This window comes from Photinus pyralis, unplaced genomic scaffold (genome assembly GCF_008802855.1).
Source record: "Photinus pyralis isolate 1611_PpyrPB1 unplaced genomic scaffold, Ppyr1.3 Ppyr1.4_unclustered_Scaffold1898, whole genome shotgun sequence".
In the NCBI taxonomy this organism is placed as follows: Eukaryota; Metazoa; Arthropoda; class Insecta; order Coleoptera; family Lampyridae; genus Photinus; species Photinus pyralis.
Genome location: NW_022171099.1, coordinates 1,592 through 12,991, shown reverse-complemented (window position 1 = coordinate 12,991; position 11,400 = coordinate 1,592). Strand labels below are relative to the sequence as shown.

At 36.8% G+C, this 11,400-nt stretch overlaps 2 protein-coding genes across 2 annotated transcripts; one reads left to right on the top strand and one right to left on the bottom strand.

Annotated features, from left to right (window-relative positions):
- Positions 1 to 348: 348 nt before the first annotated feature.
- On the top strand, positions 349 to 1,903 carry LOC116181712. The gene is made up of 2 exons (XM_031502123.1): positions 349 to 617; positions 1,644 to 1,903. The coding sequence occupies exons 1-2, from the start codon at positions 437 to 439 to the stop codon at positions 1,901 to 1,903; spliced, it is 441 nt and encodes a 146-aa protein (XP_031357983.1). The 5' UTR covers positions 349 to 436.
- Positions 1,904 to 8,136: 6,233 nt separating this feature from the next.
- On the bottom strand, positions 8,137 to 10,607 carry LOC116181711. Its single transcript, XM_031502122.1, has 2 exons — positions 10,366 to 10,607; positions 8,137 to 10,287 (listed from the first exon to the last, which is right to left on the bottom strand). Exon 2 carries the CDS (start codon positions 10,282 to 10,284, stop codon positions 8,176 to 8,178), a length of 2,109 nt encoding a protein of 702 aa, XP_031357982.1. The 5' UTR covers positions 10,285 to 10,287; positions 10,366 to 10,607; the 3' UTR covers positions 8,137 to 8,175.
- Positions 10,608 to 11,400: the final 793 nt, after the last annotated feature.

Here is an 11,400-nt window from a genome sequence, read left to right as displayed (position 1 = left end):
TCTTAAGGGGCGCTAACTCTTCCAATTTATCTACAACGTTAATTACATGTTTTCTTATGTTTCGAATAGATAAGAAATGGTGTTTCTTACCTGGATGAAATTTTTTTATATGCGCTCTCAAGTTATAGCGTTCGCCAAATAATTTGTTGCAAAGTTTGCAAATATTAGTACTGTTCATTTTTAAATATAATAAAAACCCAAATCGTACAAAACACAACCACGGAAAACTATTAGGCTAGGGTTAAGGTAACTGTTGAAATTGAAAAGCAAAATAATGTATGTACGCATGCGCGCAATGTGAAAGCCAAAGTGGAATCCTTGGCGCTAGCCGCCAGTGCAGTCGACAGCTTTCCGATCTCCCCCCTCCCCCCCGTCCCTTGTGGCCTCGGGGCGTCTGTCTGTCTCGCTCGTCTCATTTGTCAACTGATCTTTGAACATGGAGGGCGTGTGCGATAGTGATGCGCTTATTAGTGCAATTAAAACGCAAGAACTTATTTGGAACTATAAACTTAAGGAACACAGCGACAAAATAAAGAAGAACAATGCATGGGCAATTATTTGCGCCCAAGTAATTGAGAACTTTGATGAAAAACCAGTTCAAGAAAAAAATCAAGTCGGTAAGTAAAAAAGTCAGTCATTTTACACGCACATTTATTGTTTATGTCATATTATAAAGTCACACACATATTTATTGATTTATATCATATTCCATTGCCAATCTAGTTTGCCTTCCTCGCTCACAAAGTAATTAGCAAATTCTTCACGGATTGTTGTTAACATAGGTCCACCTGGACGAACTTGCTGGGTTGAATGTATTATAGAATGAGGAAGACCCTCAAACGTATCCTCTAATTTATTTCCATCTCGTTGTTTTACGTAGTTGTGAAGAACACATGATGATTTTACTATATCCACTGCGAAATCAACACTGACGTTAAGTGGTCTATGAAAGATCCGCCATTTATTAGCTAATATGCCAAACGTGCATTCAATATATCGCCTCGCACGTGATAACCGATAGTTAAAAATTAATTTTTTCTCTGCTAAATTCTTGCCACCATATGGACGCATTAAATTTTCCTGCAAGCTGAACGCTTCATCCCCAATAAACACATTCGGTAATAAAGGTCCATTTTGTGATATTGTAGAAGGTGGAGGTATATTTAACTTTTTTTCACGTAACATTTTATATAGACAACTCTCTTCGGAAATAGCCGAGTCAGCGTGCCTTCCATATGAGCCTATATCCTTGAAAGTGATCACATATAATTACTATCACATACTGCTAGAAGTATTATCGAAAAATAATTTTTACAGTTATAATATGCCGATCCACTTTGCGCGGGTTGTATTATTCTTATATGTTTGCCATCAACGGCACCGAGGCAGTTCGGAAACTTAGCAGTTTGTTTGAAACGATTTATTATGTCTTTCCATTTATCTTCAGTTAGTTGTTCCATACACATATCCTTCATATGTATCCATATATTTCTGCAAACATCTCACTATCTTACCTATTGTTGTTGATGCTATTCTAAAACTATATTGCAAATCCATAAATGTACATCCAGTTGCCAAATACCTGTAAAAACATATTTTTAGATCAATCAATTATACTAATAAATATTTTTTTGTTGTTACAGCCATGTTAATACAGAAAAAATGGAAAACATTAAGAGATGGGTACACCAGATATGCTAAAAAAATTAAACCAAAGAGTGGTTCAGCAGCCCTCAACATTCGGCCATATGCATATTATCAGCAGATGTCTTTTTTAAAGGCAATAATAGAAGATAGACCCGACAAAACAAACAGTTTACAAGAAAGTGAGCACGCTGAAATTACGTCCGAAAAAAGCGAAAATCGTCAAAATAAAATAAAGAAAGAAACAAAGGAAAATTAACTACTACAATCACAGATGAGAACGTCTTAATTGAAAAATTATCCAAACGCTTCGATGAAAAATCGCAGAATTCGCGCATTGATAATGAAGATGAAGATAAATTGTTTTTATTATCATTAGTAAGCGAATTCAAAAAAATGAATGAGCAGTATAAATTAGATGCTAAGACAGAAATACTTAACGTAATGAAATACCTTAAAGGGATGACAAATCACACATATCCTTCGAGTTATGGTGACAGGGGATATTCATCACAATATTCATCGTTTAATGATTACCGAGGACAATGGGGTTATAATACAGGCCCCTCAACCTCTACATCAGTGCCTGGCCCCTCTAGATCAGCGTCTGGCCCCTCTACATCAGTGGCTGATGACCAAAATTCTCAATTTGAAGACCTTTCATCATCTTCAGTATTGTCCGATGATGTCATTTCCAATATTTTTAATGAATAAAAATTTAAATAATTACTAGGTATATATTTTTCAAACCTCAATGTTACTGCTAGTCTTTCTTCTGGTTGGATACTTCTCCTCATAATTGTGTCTTCACGTTTAATTTTAGATTTTAGTATATTATTCAATTCATCAAACGAAGTGATTGACATTCTAAAATAGTTGAAAAATTTTTCTTCATCACTTCTAAGGTCCATAAACAAATGATGGAATTGTCCATGTTGTTCTCTTAATTCCAAAATTGGATGAACCCAAAATTTTCTCTTTTGACGTCGCCGCCGTCGTCGTCTCCGCTTGAGCAGAAGCAGTGCTTCCTCGCCAGAATCCATTGACTCGACTGTGGTAAATCAACTGCTCGAGCGGTTGGTAGCGTAGCTCGAGCAGCCAACAACCGACCGCTCGAGCAGTCGACGCCGACCGCTCGAGCGGTCCGTGTACGTCGCTCAGCCGCTAACTGCTCGAGCAGTCCGTGTACGGCCGCCCTAAGGTAAATGTCCCAATTATCGACACTGTCCCAATTATCGACAATTTCGAGTTATTTTCTATATAACAAGATGAAGAGGGCTCACATGAAAATTTTCGTTCAACAACTTTCTTAGTTCTAGTTTCCTAGACATATTTGAATGTACCGCCAATTTCTCTGAAGCATTCCCTTCACAAAAACTGCTACTAATTAGTCAAGTGTAAGTCGTCTCGTCGTCGAGTTAACAGTGTTTTCCTTACTGATCTGGTAAGTGCGTAGGGGAAGTATGGACAAAATGACATACACGCGTAAAATGACACACTGCATTTATTTCAAAATTGGCGGTCTGCTCCGCAACAACCAGTGTAGTAGCGACATCTACATGCATAATATACCAAACTGTGAAAACGTAGTGGACACCACTTAGTTAAGTACGGTGCAGTTGAGGTAAAGGTGTTCCCGGCTAACAAAAGTTTTCTGTCCGTGTGTTTTTCCCTGGATATTTGGTGAGTTTTTGAACTTTATAATTACAAAGCTGTAATTAGCCAAAATCACTAATGCATGAGCTAGAATATTCATTAAGCGATTTAACAAATTCGACCATCATGACCTTCGTTTTTTAAATTTATTTGCCGAGACTGGTGTGCGGGTATAATGACATACTACACTGCGCACAAAACACACTATGTCATTTTGTCCATTCATTATAGTAGGGGAGCTAACACGAAATCCACTGAACGAGAATGATCAAAATTTTAACCGATGGTGTTCCATCTTGCCCTATCAGAGTATGCTAAAATCGATCGTCTGCCGCCTCAGGTCATACGACTTAAGGCGCTGCGGGTACTTCTTGCGGTACCAATTCTGAAAGGTTGTTTTTCGAAAAAATAAGTTATATACCAAATGAAAACGTTGATAATAGCTCTTAAAAAATATTTTAAAAAATCGCGCGCATTAAATAACTCCGTAAAAAAACAATTCTTAGTCGGTTTTTCACGAACTTTCTACGAACATAACTAGGTTACGGTTGGACGAATGAAGCTGATTTTTTTTACAGACTGATGATAGGTACTACTAATGACTTAACGGTGTTTCGTTTTTAAATTTTTTCTCTAATTACAAGATTATCTTATTATCTTAACATTATAAGATATCTTATAATTAGAGAAAAAATTTAAAAAAGAAACACTCTCATAGTCATTGGCTGTACCTATCATTAGTCTGTAAAAAAAATCAGCTTCATTCTTCCAACGGTAACCTAGTTATATCCGTAGAAAGTTCGTGAAAAACCGACTAAGAATTGTTTTTTTACGGAGTTATCAAATGTGCGCGATTTTTTTAAATATTTTTTTAAGAGCTATTATCAACGTTTTCATTTGGTGTATAACTTATTTTCTCGAAAAACAACCTTTCAGAATTGGTACCGCAAGAAGTACCCGCAGCGCCTTAAGTCATATGACCTGAGGCGGCAGACGATCGATTTTAGCATACTCTGATAGGGCAAAATGGAACTCCATCGGTTAAAATTTTGATCATTCTCGTTCAGTGGATTTCGTGCTAGCTCCCCTACTATTAAATTTTACTAGTGGTGTGAAATGTAATGATGCCCATTTTTTGTGCAGATATTGATAATGCCACGAAATTATAAACGCACAACCAACAGACAATCTTGGAGTCAGGAGTCAATGCAAAAAGCAATTGAAGCTGTTCGGGAAAAACGAATGGGCTGGCTATTAGCCGCCAAAACCTATGGTGTTCCTCAAGCTACTCTCCGAAGGCATGGGTTAAACAAGAATAAAACGTAACACCAAAGGAAGATTCACAGTAACCTTCCCACCTGACATTGAACGGCAGTTCGTTGAGCATTTGAAGTTCCTGGAAACTCGGTCTTTTTGGGTTGACTAGTAAAGAAGTTCAAGAACTTGCGTTCCAGTTAGCAAACAAAAACGGATTTGCACATAAATTTAATATAGACAAGCAAAAAGCTGGACAGGAATGGTTAAATGGATTTCTTAAACGAAATAGAGATATTTCCTTGCGCAAACCAGAAGCCACTTCAGCGGCGAGAGCGCAAGCCTTTAACAGACCGCAGGTCGAAAAATTTTTTAACACATATGATGGGCTACTAGCTTGTCATAAATATGCACCAAACAGGATTTACAATGTGGATGAGTCAGGTCTTTCGACGGTTCAAAGGCCTCCAAAAATTCTAGCCACCACTGGTAGAAAGCAAGTGGGTTGTTTGACTAGTGCTGAGCGTGGATCGAATGTTACGGTTGTTTGTTGTTTTAATGCAGCTGGCTCATACATACCCCCATGTATGATATTTCTGAGAAAAAATATGAAACAAGAGCTTGTGGACGAAGCACCAACTGGCACGCCGGGAGTCGCACAGGAATCAGGCTGGATGACTACGGACGTATTTGTAAAATGGTTGTAACATTTTCAGAGCTACGTCAAAGCAAGTGTTGAAGATAAGGTTCTGCTGATCGTCGATGGGCATGGCAGTCACAAGGGGTTTCAAGTTTTAAACTATGCAAAAGAAAATGGGATTGATATTTTATGCCTACCACCGCACTGTACGCACCGCATGCAGCCACTAGATGTTTGGTTTTACGGACCCTTAAAAACCTACTTTAACCAAGAAATTTCGAAGTGGCTGAAGTCGCATCCAGGTCGCGTCGTTACACACTTACAAATCGGCTCATTATTCAATCACGCTTATGGGGAAACTGCAACAGTTCAGAATGCTTGCAACGGCTTTAAAAATACCGGTCTCTGGCCACTAAATCCACATATATTTCCTGACCACATGTATGAGCCTGCAGAAACCACTAACATACCTTTGCCAAATGAAGACTTTCACCGTTTTCTTGAAACAACGCCTCCAGAAACTGTAGTTCCAATTTCAAATGAAGAATTACAAGTCAGCGAGGCCCCACAAGAGTCTACTTTAGAAACTGATAAAGTCAATGATAATGAAATAAGTGGTCCTTCCACTTCACTATCTTTCCCTGTGGAAATTCTTTCGCCGGCCCCACAGGGCCAGTTTATTAGTGGCCAAGAAAACAGCGGCAAACCATTCTAGTTTTGACCACCAAGTACATCGCAACCACGTCCGACCATTATGATGACATCCAACGGGCATTCATTACAAAACGAGCAGCTGTCGAAATCATCCGAGACAAAAGCAGCGTGTTTTTCTTACTGACTGGCGGTGATTGACCCAACTTCACCTTTGAAGAGATTATCGGTTGCTCATTCAACACCTTCTCGGCAATCAAAAACTTTGGCAACAATCGCCGGGATTCCATAGAACACACCCTCTCAATTTAGACACAGAATTATCTACAACTTATAGAAACTTCAAATAATACATAAGATAAGCAAATTAAGTCAACCTCCCTCTCAAACAGTAGGTTTTTGTAGCATATAGAACAGGAAAATGCGTAAATAACCCTGTTGGAAGTATCCCACGAAAAGTAGCTGAATACTTTAAGAAACCCGATCCGGGAAGCTACACAGGAGGACATGCTTAGAAAGAGCGAAACGGTTTTCACAATCACACAAAAAACATATTTATGTTGATCAGCCAAATATTGTGAAACATTACAACGCTAATATGGGAGGAGTTGATCGAAGTGATAAAAACATCGGCCAATACCGAATTTCAATTCGCGGGAAGAAATGGTACTTCTCTCTGTTTTGCCATACTATTGATATGAGTGTACAAAATTCGTGGTACCTGCACAAAAAAAATGGTGGAAAATTAGATCAGTTGGCATTTCGACGATCTGTTACAACGGAACTATTGGAAACTTTCAGTAGAACAACCAAAAGGGGACATTCAAAAACATCCAAAAATCTCCATGAATTTTCCCGATATGACGGAGCAGGCCATCTCATCAAATATAAAGAAAATCAAACAAGATGCACCGTATGCCACAAAAAGGCCAACTTTATGTGTGTTAAGTGCAACGTAGCTCTTCACCCAAAGGACTGCTTTTATGACTATCACACCAAATCCTAATATTTGTGATAAAAACAATTTTACAGTACACTTACTTATTATTTATTTAGGCTTTGAATTGTCTTCTTGTTTCATTATATCATCATACCGTATACGCCTACTGTCCTTTTAAAAAGGACAGTGAATTTTGTCTAATCGGAAAATAAAAAATTTTTTTTAACAATTTTTCCTTTCCTTTTAGATCACAATCAATACAATTACACAAAATTTTTTGTTAATTTCACACAAAAAAATTTCAGGACTATATGGGATAAGCCGAGCATAGTCCAGCATAGCGAGCTTAATTTTAATAATTAAGATAACTTGTGGAGTTCGACTTTTTGTATTTAGGTAAGTTCATAGTAGTTTGTAATTTATGTAGGTACTTAAGTTAAGTGATGCATTCATCTACGGCATGTGCTGATTTCGACTTTTTGTATTTAGAAAACTACCCAATTACGACCCTTCCCGATTACGACATACCACCCGATTTGTGAGAAATAAATAAACAGACTACGATCAGTGAACCTTTTATATCTCCGCACATGACCCCGGCGATCTGTTCTTTTAACCAATTGAAGGGAGCCATTCCGGTTTACCCCTGGTTTTGCCGGATTAGCGAGCCAACTCTCATATTATATATATATATTATATAATATATATATATATATATTATATATATATATAGTATATATATATATATATAGCATAACTACAACACACCCTCTCAATTTAGACACACAATTATCTACAACTTATAGAAACTTCAAATAATGCATAAGATAAGCAAATTAAGTCAACCTCCCTCTCAAACAGTAGGTTTTTGTAGCATATAGAAAAGGAAAATGCGTAAATAACCCTGTTGGAAGTATCCCACGAAAACTAGCTGAATACCTTCAGAAACCCGATCCGGGAAGCTACACAGGAGGACATGCTTTGCGGAGATCGTCGGCGACCATACTGGCGGGTAATGGTGCTGATCTCACTACCTACATTAAAACGATTGGGTGGATGGAAGTCTTCAACTGTTGCCGAAAGCTATATTGAAGAAAGCATTGAAATGAAAACCAAATTCTCCCACAAGTTACTTTCGACAACAACCATCATGTCCGCCACTTCTGACATGCCATCTACATTTACAGGTGGTAGGGGAATGTGGGGCAGAGTTGCCAACCCTGGGACAATTTTACGAGTACAATTGAAGTAAAATTGTAGTACAGTAAACCCAAAAAATAGTACGCAACATAAACTTGTTTTATTAAGAAATACATTTTTACTTTACAGAACATTACAATCTAGACCTAGACACAAAGATTAAAGTTTATTAATGAGCAAAATAAACAAATTAGTTGGAGAAAATAAAATCGCCATCTCCCTCTTCCTCTAAATTTTCTTCCTCCTTAAAATTTTTATGGTCATACATTTGGGAATTACATGACTTTACCATAGCGGTAGTAGGTTGAAATTTTAGACATGATTCACTGTTTGCTATACATTGCGATGCCAATAGAGCACCATTGACAGTTCTTGTTGCCAACTTATTCCTGGGTTTAGTTTTAATTAAGTTCACTTTACTGAAAATTCTTTCACAATCAGCATTAGCATGAGGTATACATAATAATGATATAGCAAATAACGCCAAATTTCTGTATTCATATTCGCCCAACACATTTTTGTATGATGCAAGTTTTCCCCAAAATGTATCAATTATCTGTTCCTTCCTTATACCATCATCTGTTAACATTGGTAATTTACGCCATTCGTCATCTATTGCTTGAATCATATTTACATTATTTGGTAAAAATCTCTTACTAACTGCATACAACGGTTGCAAGCTAGGATAGTGACTTCTAAAACTATTTGATAATGCATTTTCGGGCGATAATGCAGTGAGAAATTTTAAAATTCCATCTCTGAAATCAAATCTTTTTTTAATTTGCTCACAAGCAGTAATCAAAAATTGTCTACAGCGTAGACGAAAATCTTGCTCCAGCTGTGGACTACTTTTGACGTCTGTATCATTTAAATGGTTTAAAACATTTACACCTAAGTACATATTATTTACAGAAATAAACTTAGAGCTATCATTGGGATTTATGCTTTCTACAGGAGTTGTTTGAACATAAACACGATCCATGTAGCACATTAATATGTCACAATATAAAGAGACTATTTTAGTATGTAATTCGGTAATTACAACTCTTGCTGATTGAAAATATTTATTAAATTCTGTAAATTTAGGTAATATCCATAATAAAAATAAGTAATAAAGTTTCATAAATGGATCGTTTAAAGCATTAAATATTTGTTCTGTGGCAACAAGTCTATCAGACAACCAAGTATTTGTGAAATATAGTTTAAGAGCATCCCACTGTTCTATTATTCTACCAACTACCTCATTTAAACTAAGCCACCTGGTTTGTGATGGATGTAACAATTTGTGAATTTCTAAATTTAAAAATGATTGGAACTGCCTAAAGTCATGTTGTCGTTTGGAGCTATATTTGAAATGATTATATATATTTCTACTCAGGTCTTCACAATGGCGTGGTAATTGTTTACATGCTTCACTATCACAAAGATGCGCTGAATGGCAAATACATTTAACGATGACAATTCCTGGAAAATTGTCTATAAACCTTGAGGCAACACTATTATTTTTACCCATCATAACATTACAGCCATCAGAAGCAAAACCAACCACATTACTTAAAGGTATGTTGTGTTTTTCAAATGAATTGACAATTACGTTATATAAACGTTCACCTGTTACGCTCGTATCGACAGTACCTTGATCTGCACTATCACCAAACAATTGAATTAGCTCCCAAAAACTACTTCTAATTCTAGAGCACCCTTGGTCATAATATCTTACTACAATACATGCAGTCTTTTGACACGATATGTCTGTGGATTCATCTGTTAAAATACTAAATTTTGACATTTTTAATGTTTGTATTAAATCATTTTTATGCTCCAAACCGATTACGTTTTTCACTAGGGCTGTCAACTTCGTTCTTCCAAGTTGCATGTCAGATAGAGTTCTCGAATCTGGTGCAATTTCTTTGAGTAGGGGTACAAGGTGATCAACCAATGTAAAAGGTACATTATGCTCCGCGAAAAATCCAGCCAGTTTGATTTCTGCAACTTTGACGTCGTTTCTTATGATCGTAGGGATAGGCAATGTGAACTTTTCGATGAACGGTTGTGCTTTCTTAGCACTCAAATTTTGTTTGTGACGTTGGCAAGCATCATGTAGTTTTAAAACATGCAACTCTGCTTTAAGCGATACATTGCACACTTTACAAAAAGCTTTTGTATTATCCTCCTCTGGAGTTAGCCATTTCAACGTTTTTTCCCACATCGAGCGATATTTTTGCACTCTTTTTGTATATTTCTTTTTCTTTGGGGGAGTTACATCCTCATCCTCACTTTCTTTGTCTTTATGGTCCATTTTCTAGAAAGAAATGTCATTTAATAATATTCAAAGGGAACGTATTTCATAGTTGAAATGCTAACATCTACATTTACGTACCTTGTAACTGCGTTAAATATGCACGTTTATAGAGAAATTGTGGACAGCGTTAACAAACAAAACCAAGATTTCACAATGTCCACAATTTACACACAAAGCATAAAAGCAAGTCGCAAGATGGGCGATGGCATACGTAAGTAAACAAAACACACGTGATGACGTGATTCTGCGATCTGCGCGTATATTTAACCACAGACCACAGAACCACAGACCACAGACCAAAGTATATGAAGGACTGTGTATTATAGCTCCCTACGCCATCTAGTAGTGCAGAAATTATATTCTTTACGTTTATTTGATTATTTGATCCAAGAAAACAGTTTTTACGTACTTACTCATAATTATGGTACAATTTGCATAGTATATCTATTGAAAAAGTACATAGGACAAGCATTCTCATTAATGGTACAAATACTACAATTATAGCACGGTTGGCAACACTGATGTGGGGGAATCCCAGTCAGATGGGTAATTCCGGTCACCAGAGAATACAGTTACCTGTCAAACCAAGCCAACATAGAACAGGTCTGCCACCTATTGTATGTCGCCGTAAGTTAATTTAACGAGGTTTCGCTTTCAACGGACCAGTATGATCACAGCAGTGACTAAAGCGCGGTTTAGACGCTACGATCTTGGCTTTGATAAATCGTAACGATCTGATTGTCCAATTTATCGTTCAATAAATCGAAAGAGTGCGTACTGTTTACATGTACCGTGGAATGGGGTTAAATTGATCAGTTGAAAGCTTTAAGCCGCTGTATTTATTTACGACAATACTTTGTTTACTGTTTCTTTATTTATATCATAGCCCACTCGTGTTAGGATAATATTTCAATCAATAGAAGAACAAAAAACGCTTTTTGTTTGGTAAATAATGGCAATAAATGCAATGATCAACTTCATACATGGTTTGGGGTCACTTTGATCAGTATCGCGATGTTAACGTAGATACATGGGGAATTGCATTTAAAGGTGAACAATTTAACCCCGACTGAAGTTCATGCACTGGTTAAAAAGTTATTTCAATTTTTGTGT

Excerpts from the sequence above, each read along its gene's own strand:
- LOC116181712 (XM_031502123.1), top strand. The coding sequence starts at position 437 with ATGGAGGGCGTGTGCGATAGTGATGCGCTTATTAGTGCAATTAAAACG. Across the intron at positions 618-1,643 it reads TCAAGAAAAAAATCAAGTCG|CCATGTTAATACAGAAAAAA; the intron begins GTAAGTAAAAAA and ends TTGTTGTTACAG.
- LOC116181711 (XM_031502122.1), bottom strand. The coding sequence starts at position 10,284 with ATGGACCATAAAGACAAAGAAAGTGAGGATGAGGATGTAACTCCCCCA.